The sequence below is a fragment of the Cheilinus undulatus genome, linkage group 5, assembly GCF_018320785.1.
Source record: "Cheilinus undulatus linkage group 5, ASM1832078v1, whole genome shotgun sequence".
Classification (NCBI taxonomy): Eukaryota; Metazoa; Chordata; class Actinopteri; order Labriformes; family Labridae; genus Cheilinus; species Cheilinus undulatus.
The window spans coordinates 13654008-13673491 of NC_054869.1; the positions used below are offsets into that span (position 1 = coordinate 13654008).

The window sequence follows — 19484 nt, forward strand, 5'->3', positions numbered from 1 at the left end:
TCTCATGTCCTCTGTGCACGCGGACACCGGGCTCGAGCGGTTGAAATCAAAGCTTCAGTCCGTCCTGCATCACTCCGCTCAGCTGTCCTTCCCCTCGAGCCCCAGTTTTTTTAGTACCGTCTGCCCTGCGTCACTCCCAGTCATCCTGAGGGAGAGGAGGCTGCGAGGCTGGACCAGATCAAGCTAGGTACTGCGAGGAGGACGACTTCCGGTTAGTGCTTTCAAAATAAACGCAAGACAAGTAGAATGCAGTCTTCTTGTATTTTTATGTAGGGTTTCAAATTCAAGACTTATTTATGAGAACAAAAAGATGTCAGCCGTAACTGACTTTTTAAAATCATATTTACTTCATGTTATTTTGTAAGCTCCTGTGTAAACTTTTGGCCTGTGCCGATTTCCAAAGGCCAAGCTTGGAGTGTGAGCTTAGCCCAAATTTAGGAGGGTCCAGAGTACGGCTGAACAATTTGGAAAAACAATCCAATTGCCTTTTTTCCCCTATATTGGTGTTGCCATTTTTTCGTCTTCTTCCTATATATTTTTAAAAAGATAAATAATAATAATAATGATAATAACAATAATAATATCATAATAATAAATCATTCAGTCATTCTATATAACAACAAACTGTTAATGAATAAATTGATTGTTGTATTGGGGGAAACTGTCATATTTGTTTAAATAACAAAACATTCATAAAGCAGGATTTTTTCACAAATGGACACTTGAATGTTTGTATGATGTGTAGAGCATAACATCTCTATTTAACTTGTATTTTGACACACATTTCAGGTTCAAGAAATATTCTACCTTCTGAGATTTGAAAATTGCAATAGGCCATATTGTGATTGAATCTAAATTTCAATTAACTATCCAGCCTTAGTCCAGAAGCATGCTTTTTTAGAATTTTGTAGCTTAAAAGAAAGTTTCAACATACTATTTTCAAACAATTTGAAATGCAAATTTATACTGAATATGCCTGCATAACAGTACAACATTCGGCTTAAATAGTTCAGTTGCATGTTTAAATTAAAGCATCTTTTACAGTTAGCCGACATCATTTTTTTTTTAATATTAGTCTTCTCAAAGTGTCCTCATCATTCTGAAACCTTCCTGAAAAATCAAGTTTTCTCTTCTGCTACCTAAAAATGGACAGAAACTGTTAGATGTTCATTTTTAAGTATAAAAAGTTACATAAGATGGGCACAGTAGGAATTTATAGCTCTATTCATGTCAAGAAGGACTTTGAAGCGAAATAGGTTGTTCCAGGCATATTTATTTATGCAAATGCAGGAAAAGAAAGTATCAAGTGTAATCTTAAAAGCATTTTTATAATGCAGTGTTGAAACCTGCTCGGAGTAAACAGACTACAAAAACTCTCACTCCAAAAACTGTGATAATGCACTACAGCTATGTTTTATATCTTGGTGCAATATTTTTGTTTTCATTATACCCTGGTGCAATAATTGACTCATTACCACTTTCTTCCTACATGCACTGTGTGCATAATGGCTCTCATGGCTTAAACCAATGGAAGTTAATTTATTGTTTATAACCCAGTGTGCATGGTGTGTTGAATGCTGCTGTCCTCTCTGCTGCTGTAACACTGCAAATTTCCCCATTGTGGGATTAATCAAAGATAATCTTATCTCATCTCATCTCATCTCATTTCATCTTATCTCATCCTGTAAGTTCTTAAGTTAAATTTTTAAAAAAAAGAGTCTTTTTCAGTTTGGCTACAAGAACAAAATTTCAATGTTGTGATCATCAGGGTCTCGTCATTTATCTTATCAATCATAACACTCAGCAGCAACATACTTTTACCAGTCTAAAAGATTCAGGCCTTCAGGCCAACCCACTCAGTCTGGCAAGAAGAAGGTTGGAGGTGGTTACTGTCAAAGTGTGCTTTATAGACATCTTATAAAGGATGAACAGAAAGCCCGGTGACCTTGACGTTTGACTTTTGAGCTCCAAAAACCAGTTCATCCTTTTTTTTGTGCTTTTTCAGAAGGATACACTTAGACATATACACATACATAGAAGAGACACAAAATTTACACAGAAAAACAACAGAGGCATACAAAAATAGACCAAAAAACTACTAATAATACATGAATAAATAAATAAGTAAAAGAAAATAAAGACACAGAGAAAAAAAACATCTCGCATAGCTCCTGGAAAGCAACTATGTTCATCCTTGAATCAGAGCAGTCCTTTTTGCAAAGTTTTTTGAAAGCCCTCAAAGTGTTCTTGAGCTTTTTGGTTCACAAAAAAGAATTTATAAAACAGTCCATCTGGTATGCTAGGTTATCTGACGGATATTCATTCTTACAGATAACCTGAAAACATAAAGCTTCTGGCCTTAGCTATTACTAATGCTGGGCATAATATCTGCCTGTTTTCTTTATCAGTCATTCACTGACTGTTATACTTCTTTTTAATGTTAGAATAAAAATAACAATAACACCACTAATAAATGCCTGGAAGAGGACCTAAAAAGCTGGTCTTCTCATTCACAAGATGTTTGTCATGTTATGGGGGTTCAAGGATTGGTCAGCTGGTGGTGAGTAAGACTACAGATAATAAGAGTATATTTTCATTACATTTTTATGTTACCTATCAGGTTTTTTTCTTCGAAATTTTGCTAGTTTTTTCCTCTGGACTGTGATGATGAATGTGAAACTTGAAGTTCAATGACCTTGCCTTCAGTAATTTAGTATTTCTTTTCTTTAGACAAATTTACTTTAACAAGAAAACAATAATTAGTAATAGTCTTAAGTCAGAGAGTTTGACTAAAGGATTTAAAACTGTATTTCTTTTACTCTTGTAAAGGTAATATTTTTAAACTTCCTGTTGTGTTTGTCCTGTGTGTGTCTGTCTTGATGCAGCTCTGTGTTGATGGGATGCTGGTGCTGATGAGAGCAGGGTGACAGGGGCGTCGCTCTCTGTCAGACAGGAGCCTGCCGCTGACTCCTCGGGGTGCAGGTTGTTGATGTGATGTTGCTTCCCGGTGAGTTTAATAAAGCTGCAGCGTCCCACACACTGTTTAGCCTTAGCTGACTCTGGGTGTGACTTTTAATCTCCAGCAGAGTCAAACAGGTTTGTTAGTGATGCGCCATCTGTTGGTGACACCCAGGAGCCGTACATCAAAACAGAGCCCTGGGGAGTCAGACAGTCCCAGACCCAGACTGCAGAGTGTGACGACGACTGAAACACAATACCATCGCATATCTGTCGTTGTTTACATCTCTTACATAAATATAGAAGGACTTCTTGTTTAGGATTATTCATGTGGCTGGGGGTAACTTTTCATTTATGCATCGATAGCATGCAAAAAAAAGACAAAAAACTGTCTCTTAGTGCTATAAGGTGGTGAAACAGCCCAGCAGGTAGGAAAATATAGTGAATTTGCACTTTTAAAGCTCCAAATGAACTGTACAGTGGCCCTTTCCACATCAGTAAATCATTGATTAGTTGATTGATTTATTGATCCAGTCTTTAATCCAGCCTCTCCAATTTCTCTCCAAAATTTCTGGCATTTATTCATGGATAAAGTAGGTTTTGTAGTTTTGAAACATAGAATGAAACTGAGTAAAGGTAACAAAGTCAGGCTTAGTTATGTGGATAAACTTTGGAAGATTGGCTTACATGACCCAAATTATTCTTGTTTAGGAAAGAATTCAGTGTCTTGTATTTTCAACAAAAGAAACTGACTACAAAATTAGATTTACTTATGTCAAGCTAGAAACTTGGATTTTTATTATTGATATCGAAGATTAAATTAAGTTGAATTTACTTTTGCCCAGATTCATTTTTCTCAGTGTAAGCAGTTTCTTATGAGGCCCTTTACCTGAGGCAAGTATTGTACTTCAGTACATTTTAAAAAGCTTCAAGTGCTGAGTAAAAAATGAAGCACTTAAACTGGTCTGACCTAAACCCCGTAGAGAGTCTCTGGGGAAATGTCAAGAGGAAGATGAGAGACACCAGACTGAACAGTACAGATGAGCTGAAGGCTGCTATCAGAGCAACCTGGGCTTCATGACACCCCAGCAGTGCCACAGACTGATCGGTTCCATGCCACGTAGCATAGATGCAGTCATTTGTGCAAAAGGAGCTCAGACAATTACTGAGTCACCTGACACGCCAGATGGATTTGTTTCACACATCCATCTGGTAAACCAGTCATAGACAGCGTTTGGAAAACTCGGAAGGGGATTGGATGAACGTTCTGTCTGTCACATCTTTATGGGCCAATCAGAGCAACAAAACACGTGACGTAGCTGCTACCGAGCTGCGCCCCTACCAAGAAGTAAACTCCATAGAGAACTGCATAACACGAACCATGGTGGCTGTAGACATGTCAGTACACGACTTCTGTCGTTTTTGAAAAGAAAACAACTCACTGCTGTTCTTTGTTCTTCTTTTAACAAAGAAATGTCGTTAAGTTTTGATAAAACTTACGCTTTAGCAGCATCCACGCTAATGTCTTCCACCATAATTGCATCATCCTCTTGTTGCTGCTTGCTTACGTCATGAGTCCGCTGCACCCGAAAGTACTGCCTTTCGTCACTGATTGGTCCTATCACTTTCTAACCGGGCCCAAAAGGTTCAAATGGCAACTTTGTAAGATGGATTCGCCAGTGAGAAACACAGTAATGGGTGAATCCATCTGCTTTGCAAGGTTAATTACCAAGTGCATAAATGAGCATCATTTTCCTGAAGGTCATATTTCTGTATTATAAATCCCATTTTTGGACTGTTTTGTGATATTCTAACATGATGATCATCAACTGGCGGCTCGGGTGCCACTTCAGGCCCCCCACATCTTCCCAGCTGGCCCTCAGAGCATTATCAAATTAAGAAAATGTGCAGAGAAAAAAAATGTTGTGGTTTTTCCAATAATGTTTTTAATAAACTCTCTGCAGCTATTCAAAAAGCTCCCAAAACAATCGAGATTGAAACAGTTTCATCTAGAGTGACTCTGTGTTTCATCCATTTTTCAGAAATCATCAGGCGTTACTAGCAAATATAATGCATGTTAAACACATATTAATCAGTCCATTCTTGATTAAAGCTGCCGTTTTCTGCGTCAACTTTCTGCCTCAGGTGTTTTTGTGAGTGCAGATTTCCTACTCAGGTATTACTTATAACTATACAGCATATTAGGATCAAACCCAGTGATAGACAACATGGCAGCCACAGAAATATTCAGCTGAAATATCTCATTTGCCCTCTAGTGGCTGGCTGCGGTATAGGAAGTGATCTGACTGTTACAGGGAAAAAAAATCCATACATTCAAAAGAAAGTAAAAATATTGAATAAAGATATGTTGATTAGATTTTCTTTTTTAATTTAGTTTCACATTATAGCAATAAAAAAGTGTTGAAATATTTCACTTTGTATAAGATGAATTTAGAATATATGGAAGTTTCTTGAATAAAACAGAGGAACAAAATAAGTTCTTAGCAGAGGTGTCAAAAGTATTCACATTTATTACTCAGGTAGAAGTATAAATACTAGGTTTTTAAAGGACTTCTGTAGAAGTTCAAGTATCAATTCAAGCTTTTACTCAAGTAAAAGTGTAAAAGTACTGGTTTCAAAACTACTTAAAGTGTAAAAGTAAAAGTAATGTAAGGGGGAAAAAATGCCATTAAGGACAAAAGCTCAGGCAGCACCACAGGGGCCTATAGTGCATTACCCCACCTTCACAAAAAAACATTTTTCTAAAGGCCATGATGACTTTAATGTTATATTAAAATTTTAATGTTGAAAAAATTGTGATGCACCTGTTTCAGCTGCATTTATGCCCATTGAAAATGAATGCATTTTAGTATAATCCAAATACATTCAAGAACCATATATGTGTACTACTGAGCATTAACATGTGTTTCATGGAGCAGAAGATATGATGACTAGTTGCCTTTAAGTATTGTAATGGTGCAACAGTCAATCTTCAGAGGCATGTTATCAATAGCCTTTGTTGGAATGTAAATGTACATCTAAGTGTCAGTCTGATATTTCCTTGCTGGAGTGTGACCTGATTTTGTGTCGTGCACAGGTGCGATGGATCGCATACAAACCGATAGGGTGTCGCAATGATATTATGTTTATACTTCTCATCCAACCACAATCAAATTCATTCTATCCAGATGGCGAAATTTATCTGGATAGGTTTTTGTTTTTGTGTGTGTGTGTGTGTGTGTGTGTTTTTGAACGATGACAAGCTGGAATGAAAACAAGCTTAAATGAAATAGGAGTAACAAGGCTACTTTTAAAATGTAAGGAGTAGAAGTAAAAAGTCGGCTGAAAAATAATTATTCCAGTAAAGTATCGATACCCAAAATTTCTACTTAAGTAAGGTAACAAAGTATTTGTACTTAGTTACTGAGCGCCTCTGCTTCTTAGTGATATTCTAACTGTTTGAGATGCACCTGTATCTGCTCTTTTGGAGCTCAACTGCAATGTGAACAGGCAAACAAACTAATCAGATCAGAGCAAAAGATCAGAGTTGAGCATTAAGGCCTGCAGTGTGAACATAGCCACAAAGATCTGAGCCAGCATGGCAACTCTAAAGTTACAAAACAGAAGCAGAGGTTGACATTTCACTGGAGAAGTGCCATAAAAATGCGTGGATTTACAGAAAACTTGTAGTGTTTCTGTACAGTGTCTGTGTGCCTGTGTGAGACACTGAGCTGGAGAGAGAGAGGCAGAACAAGCAGACACTGTTCACTTATTGATTGATCACAGATGCAACCAATCTCTGATAATAAAAAATGAGTATATAATAATCAAATTTCTTTTATTTAGCTGAAAAACTTAAACACATGGTAGGGAAAACAACAGAATATCACTTTGCTGTCTGAGATGAAGTAATTAAGCTACAAAACAAGAAAAACATGGTTACATTCCTTACATTTTAAAGCCAAATTCTTTACATTTTTAAATGTTAACAATGTTTGGAATCTGTCTGTGAGCAAACTAGTTTTTCAGCATTATTATGTCATAAACTCCAGTTTAGTATTCTTATTAGCAATGCATGTATTCAGCACCCTTGTGCATGGTTGCTGACATGCTATTGCAGTGCTTCACCTGGTGGGGGCACTGTTGAGCTGATATGTAATTTTACACAATACTTCTCATTCACAACAGTAAAACCTTTACATGTGCTGATACTTCTTATTTTTGCAAGTATTTTTTATTGGCTACCATGGCACTAAAAAGACAAAAACCACCAGGATTATTTATTTAAATTGAAAATGTTCATATAAGCCAATCATTAATTTTGTTTATTAATAGTCCAGTGTGCAAACACCAATAAAATAAAAAATGTATGTGTAACACTAACTCAGATTTTCTTATTCCATGTTCGAGAGGTCCCTGTGGTAAAAGATGCCTACATTTGTGGCCTCTTAAGACTTTCTGCTTCTGTCCAAACTCCTCAGTATGCTCAGGCAGATTGTTCTCATGGCAGCAACATTTCCAGGACTTAAGAGTCTTTGTCTGGCCATCAACAAAAGCCTTTGGATTACTGGTGAAGCAGGCTCTCAGAGCAGCTGCATGCGTGTACAGGCAGGTCAGAGGAATGACTGGAGCTCCGGTGGGCTAAGAGCTCGAAAAAATGCAGTTTGGTGAGATTGCAGATTAGGAGGGAGAGGAGGGGAGAGGAGGGGAGGGGGACAGGTGCTGGATCATGAGGGAAACAAAGGCACACTTCACTTTCTTCAAGGCTAAAGTGGATCTTAATATGTATTTAAAAACATGGTTGATGACCAAATGATTCACATATTAAGAGTAAAATCCTCCCTTGATGTGTGGATTCTGAGATTCTTTGACATTAACCAACTCCACTTTTACCTTTCAGACACTCACCTGTGAGCTCATTCCTCTAGGACAATAACAACACTGACCAAACGAGGCCTTCTGATTGGCCCACACAGCAGCCAACCAGGAGGCTAGGTATGAGTCACAGGGAAGTGACTGCACCTATCTGCACTCACCTGATCCTTTACCTGGCCGTGCTCAGACGCAGCATCTCATTACCTTTTCCAATACAATCCATAACTGAGGCTCATTGTGTGTGACGCTCCTGCAGTCAAGGTGTGTGTTTGGCTTCACGCAGACAAAGAGGAGAAGACATGGCAGTCGCTAACTTCCAATACATCACTCGGATGAGCAGTGGATTCAAGGTGTACATTTTAGAAGGTGAGATTGATTTTTGTTTACTATAAGGTCTCATAATGATGGATAATGATTCAATCTCAGTCTCTGTTATGCTATAAAATAATACTTAAACATAATGTCATGACTAAATGTTATCAGTGTTAATAAGTGTGGCACTTTTCTGTTTTTATTTTTATTTTTTTTTTGCCTTGTGTTCATGACATTCACGTTTAAATTGACAGAATCTAGAACAACTATGACAGCCACATGGTTGAAATAAAGACAATTAGAGAAAATCAACTTTAAGACAGACTTTATGTAATAATTATAGCTTTTTTATCACTGAGAAGAGAGAAAAATCCCTTAAGGAGAATGACATAAAATAAAAAGAAACATACTCATTGATGCTCATTATGTTTTAAAGGCCCTTTAAATTTAACAAAATTTCCCTAATGTTGATTAAGCTTGCTGTTTTCTTCTCCACATCCTTGATAAGGATTAAAGGCAGGAAACCAGAAGGTCAGGTCACGTATTCCCACTGATAATAAGGAAGAAATATCCATGCCTCAGGCATTAGAAAATCAGCATAGGTGTGGTTATACCTGCCCCCTCCCTCCCTCCCTCCCTCCACAATAGCGCTCTGTGCTCTCAGCAGCTCTCAGGTGTTCACACTGAAGAAAATGTGTAATGGGATTGAGCACTCAGGATGCAATTTTGATGCACAAATCCTTTGTTTTACTGTTTTGCATCCAAGTGTTTCATTTCAATAACAGTAGATGTGACTGTGATGTCTATAGCACTGAATGGCTCATTTGAATACAGTTAAGGGGCTTTAAATGCCCAATCAATGTGCTTTTTAAGGTGCATACAGTCAAACAATACCCAAACAATAGGACAGTGCAATTATAGTGCAGTGTAATGCTAAACAGGGCAAGTTGTAAACATGTGAGATGATTGATTTGTAACACATCAGAGCAAATTCATTCAAACTTTAGTATGTTTCCCTTTAAAGCAAGTTTAAAGCTCCTTTGAAAAACTTTTGGCACATCTAAATTATTTGAAGTGAGGTAAGGTTTCACTCATTTAGAAAATTTGCTATGGGAAATGTAACAAAGGGTATATCTGCAGTGTGCAGAAGTGCATTCATTCATGTAGCCCACATTAGTTTGGATGTTTTAGGTATGTACTTGGGTACAAGACTGCATTAAGTAGTCAACTTTAATAACAAAGGTCTTACTCGCTTTTGTAAGTATATGGCTGCATTCTTAAAGCAGGTCAAAGTGGCATTTACATTTTCATTTTTATGTGCCTGTGTGACTCAGATTTGATTTTCTATGATGGTTTGAGCAGTTCAAATTAAATGGAACCATCTTTTCATATGTGGATCCATGACCTTCTCACATAAGTTAAATGCAGGCCACATTTTCAAAAAGTGATGTGAACAAAAAAATCAGATCGAAGTAAAAAGCAATGTGAATGCAACCATAAAGGCATCCATTTTTAGTGTCTAATAGCCATAACCTCCTAGTCCAATATAAAGTGAATTTCACTACCTGAACGCATCCTTGACATCATCATCTTAATACAGCTGTGTCCCAACTTGTTGCAAAACCCAGATTATGTTTTCTCACTTTCCAACAGGGGTGCCGCCCAAACCAGGGTGCTTGAACCCTAAAAGCCGTGTGATGTATGTCACTTCCCATGACAAAAAGCTGTTGATTCTGCCCTGGAAAATGGCCCTTTCACTGTGTGAAAGGGCTGTTTGCCAAACATCATGCAGAAAAACAACATTTACCGTTAGCACTGAATCAGCTGTGTCGTGTTGTAACCCTCACCAATCAGGTTGATCGAGTTCTACAAGTTAACGGAGTTTACAATTAACGGTGACAAAAAGAAAAAAAAATGTTTTCCCACGAATTGCTGCCATGCAGGTCGGTCTCATGGATCAAAACATGGGTGCGTCACTACAACAGGGTGACAAACTACTGTCGGCGTAGTAAAATCATCAATGCCAGTAAATGATGGCGTCGTCTACCTGGATTACTGATCCAGCCCATGAGCAAAGCCAAATCTGTTGTGAAATGATTGACAAGCCTTTTCATTCAAATTGTAAACTTTGTTTTTTTTGTAGGTCAGCCTCACCTCAGAAGCGAGGACAGATTCAGGCACATCACAAATGAACGCGCTCGAGCCCCTACTGTGTATCCAATCAAACGCAAGCGCAGCCATGACAGAGGCCTGACACTGGAGGAAAGGTTAGTGTCACTTTGTTGTCATACATCCAGTGATACTGAATGCTTTAAATATGATTTATAAGATGCAAATTCCCTATTCAAAAGTCATCGAAAAATTGTCTGACTCTTGATTGTTTTAGGCGAGAGCGTGTGCTGAGCAGAAGCATCGGTAAAGCTGTCCAAAGAACAGTGCCAGCACCAGCTATCTTTAACAGGCCCCAGAGTCCCACATCCACCTGGAGTCCAACCCCCAGCCCCACCAGCCCTCTGCCCACCCATGTCTACTACACACCAGTCATGGATGAACCCCTCGCCCTCATCAAGAAGCCAAGGAAAGAACCAGAGAGCACAGAAGAGAAGGCTAAGAGCCCTGCCAACACTCAAATCCAGGTAAATCACCAGGAAACAAACACTTCTACATCTCCTAAGGGAATTTCCTAAAGATGACAGATATTCAGGCCTTTATGATTTATGTCAGTGGTCGTACTGTATGTCCCTTTGTAGTCTGTAGTCTAGCTCCAGGCTACCCACCGCAGTGGTACATCTCCCATCTGTACTCAGCGCATAAACAGGCCCAAGCTTGCCCGAGCTATGCAATCCAGCCGGATTTAGGGAGAAAATGTGAGCGATGGAGGGAGGAATGCCATCAACAAGACCAAACAGACTGTTTTTCTCTTTGACCTGCATGTGCTACCACACTGGGAGGGAGCTGTTTTTTCCACAGGCAAACCCAACCTGTTTAATTGCTTTTTAGATCAGGTTGGTTCTTGGATTGTGCGCCTTTTTTGTGATTAGATGAAGTGCACAGTCAGGTTTAGGAGATATTTAACGTTGGGGAAGAACACAGGGCACAGACTTGGGCTTCTGCCATGCAGAAAGAAAGTCTTAACACTTTTGTGAGGAACTTTTGGTTTCAACTTGATTTTGGCTCCTCCTTTGGACAGCGCAGTAGTTCTTATTTCATTGCTGATTTTGTTTTGGACATGTTTGTTTTTTAGTTGTTGAGGTTTTGCCATTAATCAGAGAGGACAGGACAGCATATAGTGTAAGATGTCAGGGAGAGAGAGTGGGGAAAAACACGCAGGAAAGGAGCCACAGGTCCAATCAGAAGCCTCACTACCCCTCCAGAAGATAAGGATAGGGGTGCAACCTCACCTTAATGCCATCTGCATCCCATCCTGCTGCCATTTAACAGTCAGACATATCACTCAGGGAATTTTTTGAGTGGAAATTTTAATCAAGGGTTGTTTTAGAGGGCCTTGTCTGCCACCTACCCCCTGGCAGCAGTTTCATTTAAATATAATTTTACTGTTTCATAAAATGCTCTAAAGGAGCTTCAAATAACATTTCATGTCTTTGTTTTCAGATGCGCCCCTCTGTGATCACATGCGTCTCCTCATCCAGAAACCCCTTCTGCAGGTCTGACATCCACAGGAACCCCTCATCAGGTCAGTCTCTCACTTTCTGAGTGATCTCACCCAGCAGACGGTCACTCCCTGATAGTCATGCACACATCATAATGAACCTCACTTTTACTGACTCACTGAGGTGTGTATCTAAACCTTGTCATTCATCCTTTCTTCCAGTGATTTCCAAATCCAGCTACGACCATGTGGTCGAGGAGCATTTCCAGAGAAGTCTCGGAGTTAACTACCAGCAAGCAGCTCGCTCCCAGCAGCTCTCCATCAGCGTCTCGGTCGATGACCACTTTGCCAAGGCACTGGGAGACAAGTGGCTGCAGATCAAGTCCAAGTCGTCCTCCTGCTCCTCCACACCCCCCAGCAGCCCGAGCGTTACTCACTCCCCAACCTACAAAGAGTCCGCCAGCAGCTCATCGCCAACCTCCAGCCACTGGTCCATCAATTAAAAGATCTTAAAAGAAACTTTGTGACTTTTAACATTTCACTGCGTGCAGCTCTGCTTGTTGAGCAAAAGCCAGCGCTAGCATTGAGAGGGCAAGGGATCAGATGCAGGAGTGCTGTCCCTTTGGAGCGCCTTGTGTCCCGTCTGAGAAAAACTGACGCAGACGAATGTAGCACGAATCAGGATGTCCTTTGTGTTTCATTTCTCTCCCATTTGCTTGTGGATAGCATCAGAATAAAAAGATTCTGTAGACGTGGGTGACATGGGATGATTGAAAAATCATCAGTAATCCTTTACATTTCTGTTGTGTCAGCCTTTTTGACACTTTTATTGTATTATATTTATATTCTGATACACCTGGGTGCCTTATAGTCTCAATGACTTGCCTATCTGCTGTATAAAATATGCTTTTAAGCTGTATACAAAACAAAGACTTTTAAAAAGACTTTTAAAAAGACTTTTAAAATAAAAACATCAAACTTTCTTCATTGTTTTGTGTGATATACATTTCGTTTAGTACCTTATGAATATGTGGGTTTACAAGTGACATTTTAGTTATTATTCTCAGCAATATGAACGTAACAAAAGTGAGTAAAATCTGTGGAAAGTCAAGGGTCACACATGCACGTAGTCTGGTAAAAGCTGGACAGGGTGGTGCACCAGACAACCTAATTTCATAGGTGAGTCAGTGTGAGTCTGCAGCACGTCTGGTGCACACGTAGCATTTAACATTAGAGCTTGTTGCCACACACTGAGTGGAAATTAAATGGATGCATGAGCAACACATTCGGGGCTTTTTTCCTGTAAGTCAAGGGAATGTTGGATGCATGTCGGAGCAGGCAGCAGGCCTTGTGTTCTGACATTCCTGTCTCCTGAGAAAATGACTCTGTAAGATCCTACAGATCCTGTTTGGCAAGGCACAGGAGGGAGGGAAGAGGGGAATGAAGGGTTGGGCTAACATAGGCCTGAGCATGAGAACCAGCAGAGCTCTTCAGGTGCTTATTTGCATGCCCTATCTTGTCGAACTTAAAATATTATAAGCAACATTTGAAAAAGCATTTGTCTTTGAAACTACAGAGTTGGGCAATTTTTTCAGTGTGAAATCTGGTCAATGTTACGACAAGTTGAAAATCCTGTGGACGAAAGTTGTTAAGAGGGTTTAGAGGAAGGGGAATGCCAAATGGGTGAGTTTTTTACATTGAAACAAATGCACAAGACTTCCTTAAACATATTTCATATTGCACTTATATTCAAATAAATGATTGCACACAGTGGTAAATAGAGTCCAAACTTCTGTTTAATACTTCTCCTCATTAAGTGCCTAAACTGGTATTTCCACATGTAGTATCTTCATCCATCAGTGTAACCTGAATAGGGGCATTGATGCCATCTAGAGGCCCTGAGGTATGCCAGTCTTTAAAACAGAAAACAATGTCAAATACAAATGCTCTCATGTTGCATGATGAGCTGCACAAACAGATAAAAACGACGCTGTAGTTGAGCTGGTTGTTGTGGAGAGTTTGTTTGACAGGGCGACCTTTAGAAATTAAACAAAGTAGGATATATAGAGGGAAAAAAGCTCAGTATACCACTAGAGGGCGATCTTATGCCAGGTTTTTACCTGCATCACACTTCATTCATTCATTCATTCATCATACTTTGCTGCACTTTGCTGCTTTATTCATCAGAAATCCATTATTTTTAAAGTTATATTATTTGTGTCATTGTTATGTGTCTGCTGAATTTAAAGTTTGGAGTTTTTACCTTTTAAAGATAGGGTATATTAAAAGTCTGGTTATATATCTAATTATTCAAAGATATATGCAAAGTCACATAGAAGTCACATAGAAGTCTCTTCAGTCAAGTCTCTTCAGATATATTTCAAGCTGAAAGATGAATTTCTAGCCATGCAGAACAGCTGGTCATGAGAATGTGAACAGAAAAACTTCTCAAGCAGCTGCACAAATGCACATTATTGCTCCAGGGAACAATAAAACATAATTGCAATCCTGTGGAGCTCCTACATGATAGAAAACATCATTTAACTGAATTTGACTGCAGCAGTGGTAATTAGGTTTTGCAGTGAAGAGCAGATGATAGGCCAAGTCCTTGGGAAAGTTCTTCTTCTTTGTTTTGTCAGTCAGGCGTTTGATCCCTTTCAACAAAGCAGGAAGAATTTAGTAAATACTCAAAATTACAGCGCTAAGCTCATGAGAACATGATTGTCCTGAATGACTGTTGTGCAGCTGTTTGTATTGTTTTCAAGCTTCTTGTTCAACCTTTTTGTGTTTAAATGATTACAGATAGCTATCAGATTGTTTAAATAAGGGTTGCTAAGTGTCAGACAGCTGGGTGTTCACCAATCTGAAACTTGGACTTGCTGAATGCAGGAGATTTCATTAAACAACAATTCAATTGCAAAGTGAATTTACCCCCAAGTTTAAAAAGCCCCATTAAACATTCAGAATGTTTTATTCTATTTTTGCACACATTTTGTATTGTTAATATGGATCTATATGGAATTACTGACATAGTTAATTTGATCGAACTTGAATAATAGTTTTAAAAACAACAGAAGAAATGCTAAACATGCTTCTAAATTGGAGTAAAAAGTATAAACAAATCAGTGAGTCAAGTGTGAGTGTTGATTCTAAGTGTTTGAGGGCAGAGTAAAAGAAAATTGATCACATTTTCTTATGTTTCCTCTCAGGATAGGGGTGCAGAAACAAATAAACAAAACAAATGGACAAAAAAATTGACTGGAATGAAGCAACTACAAATAATTGTCTGCAGTGGCCAATGTTAGCTAAATTTTTCTTTGTAGAGAATGTTTTTTGCTTTTTTTTCCCCCCTGCATTATTTTGTTATATGCCCTAACTTGGCACCAAAATGACAAATATTTCAGACAACTGAACATTTATTAACTTAATATCTGAGCCTTGTATTATTTAAAAGTGTTTTTTGGATTCTAGTTAATTTGGGGAAAAAAATATACCTGTATAAAGTAGTGTTAATTACTCCACTTGCATTTGACTTGCAGTTATTTACAATTATATTTTTGAAAATATTGTTTAAAACGTGTTGTGATTTTTCACTAATACTGTTACCTCGTGTAACATAAGCGCCCTCTGCTGGTGCCCCTGCAGACTTGAGTGGTGCAGCCCGTGTACTCCTGACGGTTGGCACTGTTCCCATGGTATGTTCTTTTATAAAATTAGAAATAACATTTATCAATTTAATGAATCTCAACAGTCATTTTCAAGCATTACCATTATGCTATTTATTTGGTGTTGAGTAATTTAGGCCCACCACGTTGTTGTGCTTTGCTAGCTTAAATCATAGCTTCATTATTGATCTCCCTGGTGTAGCCTAGCTTGCTAACCAGCGTTTAGCTGAAGGATTTGTTTCCATCATTGTTAGGGTGGCTGTGAGAGACCTAACACAGTATGCACCCTGTGTAGAGATAAGATAAACTTTTATCAATCCCTGTTGCGGGAAATTTGGTTGTATCAAAGACTCAACAGGGGAGGGACAAGTAATTTGGAAATTATAACAGTAATAAGAAAGAAAGAGAATGTGCCAGCAGTACTACAATACAGCATAGCAAAAATAACAGTACTGATAACAATAACAGTATTGTTTTCATATGTACACCTTCGCTTGTGGAAGGACCAGGCCAGATCATAAGTAAAAACACACACAGTGTGCATGGCACTGATGTGAAAGAGGGATTAAATTCCAGGTAACATTACATGTCTGAAAAATAATACTAATAATTTACCATACGTTTAAAGAGAAGAGGAAGATTGCACACATTGGAAAGGTGGCTGCAACATCTTTGGGACCGTGGGAGTAGTGTTCATATTGTGCATATCGATTCATATATACATACATCATTTACACATACATACACTTATGTTCCCTCATCTGTATGAGGTGTAGTGAAATTTCCCCTGATGGTGTTAAAAACTGACAGGAGCAGGAATGAATGACCTGAAGTAGTGCTCCTTCTTACAGGGTGGGTATAACAGTCTTGGGCTCAGAATAAAAAGCATGCAAGTGACAAATATTACAGTTTAATTCTAGTTCATCACACAACATGAGGCAGTAAAAAAATGCTGCATCCTTTTTACCTACTTACTAATGTTCAGGAACCTCCCTACCAAGATGCTGGTGGAAAACAAACATTTAGCCATTTCCAGCTGCTGTTGTTTTTGTAGTGTATGTTTTTTTTTTTTTTTTGTTTGTTTTTTTGTTTTTTTGTTTTACTTCTATGGCTGTATCTAGGGGAATTAGCATTTGTCTTGTTCCACAGTTCACAGAGCCAGTCACAGGAAAGCCCACAAGAAGAGGTCAAGTCCTTCAGCTACTTAGGAAGTATCATAGACAAAGTGGCACAGATGCAGACGTCAAAGCATGAATTAGCAAAGCCAGGGCAACATTTGCTCATCTCCAAAAACATCAGGAGCTCCAGAGAGATCTTACAGCACAGAAAGATCGTGCTTTTTAATTTCGACATAAAGTCAGGACTGCTGTATGGTTTGGAGACATGGAGAATACGAAAACCACCATAAACAAGGATCATACTTTCATTTACAGCTGTCTGAGACAAATCCTTCAAATTCAGGCCAGAAAAAATCAGCAGCATCGATCTCTAGAAGACCCACCACCTACCGATAGAAAATGAAATCGGGAGGAGAAGATGGGGATGGATCAGACATAAATGCTCATAAAACCAGCGACAAGCAACACCAGACCTGAAATCCACAAGGGAAGAGAAAATGAGGCAGGCCAAAAAACACCTGATGACGAGACCTCCAGGCAGACCCCAAAAGGACTGACCTCTCCTAGAACCAACTAGAGGTTCAAGCTCAGGACAGAACATGCTGGAGGGCTCTCGCACATCACCTATTCCCAATGCAGGGGGTTTTGGGCCTAAGTAAGTAAGTTGTTCCACAGTTGACAAGCGTCTATAATGAATAAATTGAACAAACAGTCATGGTTAAATTCTCTTTAACAGTCTAAACATCTGTAACATTATTTCACACTCATAAATGCAAATTTATTGGATTCTTTTCATTCTTGGTTGACCAACATGAACTGATGTATAACTTTCTAATCGTAGCCTCTGTCACAGGATTTGCCCTCTGACATTAACTGAAGCCTGTCATTTAAGCTCCTACATGCTCTAGGTTAATAACGGGTAGAATATTTTCCACAAACTTTGCATTGTTTCAGCAGGGCTGTGAGTCACTGCCATCCAGACAGGTCACATGGTTTGGAGAGGTCAAAATATTCCACACAGGTAGCATCATTTGTGTGCACTTTTGACTTCTAAGATGTAAAACCACTCCACTCGAAAGGCGTTAATACCCCCGGATAAATGAATAATGAAGAGGAAGCGATCAGCAGATTTGGAGGCAGTGTAGCAGCTCGGAAAAGAGCCAAAATGTGCTGACAGTGAAGGAGGCCTGACGGTGTACGGAAGTTTCTCATTTAAGTGGCAGTTCATGTTAAATAACTAGTTGATCAGTAACACAGTCTGTCACGGTTTGTCTATGTTCTGCTTGTGTAGGCTTCACTTATGCAGGTGGTTATTAATTGTCTATACTTAAAGCTATTTTGAGGAGCTGTGAGATGGTTAGAAAACAGAATAAAATAAATTCAGAAGCCTCTTTATGGCCAACAAATGCAAATGAGACCATCAGCAACAAGACTGATTTTTTCTTTATCAGAGATTACAGACATCTGACTGGTAAAAGTGTCAGAAAACAGTACTATAAACATACAGTGTAAAATCAAGTAGTAGTACAGCTTTGTCCACTGAGGCTGCCTAAGTCAACACTAACTGAAAGTCTGTCACATCAAGATTAATCTCAATTAACTAGAAACTCTGAGATTAAAACAAGTAAACATTTTGGCAACACTAGATTAAAAAAATATATAGTCTTGTGTAGATATTGAAAAACCGACTCATTATGACAGGAAATCTGTTATTTCAAAATAACATAAGTCAAGGTTGGGGGGAAACAACCAGAAATGACTTCTTATCTTGGGAAAACATGGAAACTCATAAAGATGTTGAGAAACACTACCTCAGTCGGTAAATTGTGTGTGATTAAATATCACAGCATCAATGTTACTGTGTGTCTATGTCAAATAAATGCTAAATAATTAAATAAATAAAGACATGGGCTAGGAATGTAAAGGGTTACCGATTCGATTCCTGGTCAGACCAAGTAAAAAATTTGGTCTGGTTGCTGGAAAGGTGCCATTCACTTCCAATGTGCCTTTGAGCAAGGCACTGAATCACTCAGACAGTGTTCCTTTGTTGGCCCTAGCACTCACCCTGCCATCTGTCCACTGGTTCGTGCCCATTAGCCACCTGTTTGTACAGTACTGTGCAGAACTTTTAGGTGTGTTTTTGGCCAAAAATGGATGTGTTGATTAAGGTGGATTGACACAACCCCGGTTGTGCTCTGGATGTCCTTGCATATTACCAGGGGCATGGGGAAAAAAATCTGTGGCAGAATTAACCAAGTCCACACCATTAGGGTGGAGTAAGGGGTGGATGTGGCGAGGAAGCATGGCCTAGGGTACCGTCCAGGCAGGCAGTAGGGTTGCCATGAGCCCCTGTTCATGCTGAAGATATCCCAAGGGCCCAACAACTGCTGAGGGTCTCAGGGCATATTACCAGGGGAGAAAAGTCCCAGACAGAAAGGATGCTGTCGAGCTTGACCTTGACTGCTGAGAAGCTCACGTGTTGACATATGTCAATCTTGTGTCTAGCCGTCTTCCTGCCCTCCCCTGTCCTAGGTTGTGGCATGTCAGCCCTGCAGTGAATCATTAATGCCCTACATGCCTAAAACTCATGCACATGTACAGTCATGTGCATGTATTTCAGTCTATGCATGTCGCATGTTTCCTTGAGGGAATGCTAAAGTATATCTTCCTCTAAAAGAAAATGGCTCTGCAGGGCATTGGTTCTCAACTTAGTCTAGCTTTTACAACAAATCAAGTCTGAAATTTCTTACATTTTCAATAAGAGCTGGTTATTTTTGATATAAGAATATTTTGGACTTGGGTTGGAACAAATTATGCGACACAAAAAAGAAATGGAGACATGTCTTCCATAATAAACGCACAACATAGATTTTTTGCCACATTTTTTTACAGGCAGACATCCAGGACCCCCTTATCCTAACCCACCACCAACTCCTTTATGACAAA

The 19484-nt window shown here is 39.0% G+C and overlaps 1 protein-coding gene across 2 annotated transcripts; it reads left to right on the forward strand.

Moving 5' to 3' along the window:
• Positions 1-72: 72 nt before the first annotated feature.
• Positions 73-12737, forward strand: vgll4l (vestigial like 4 like). Of its 2 annotated transcripts, XM_041788563.1 has the most exons (8): positions 73-211; positions 2886-3007; positions 7859-7953; positions 8117-8199; positions 10289-10412; positions 10532-10781; positions 11758-11839; positions 11978-12737. In XM_041788563.1, exons 4-8 carry the CDS (start codon positions 8133-8135, stop codon positions 12256-12258), a joined length of 804 nt encoding a protein of 267 aa, XP_041644497.1. In that variant the 5' UTR covers positions 73-211; positions 2886-3007; positions 7859-7953; positions 8117-8132; the 3' UTR covers positions 12259-12737. The 2 variants fall into 2 exon arrangements, with proteins under 2 accessions (XP_041644497.1, XP_041644496.1); XM_041788562.1 differs by having other exon boundaries at positions 7859-8199.
• Positions 12738-19484: the final 6747 nt, after the last annotated feature.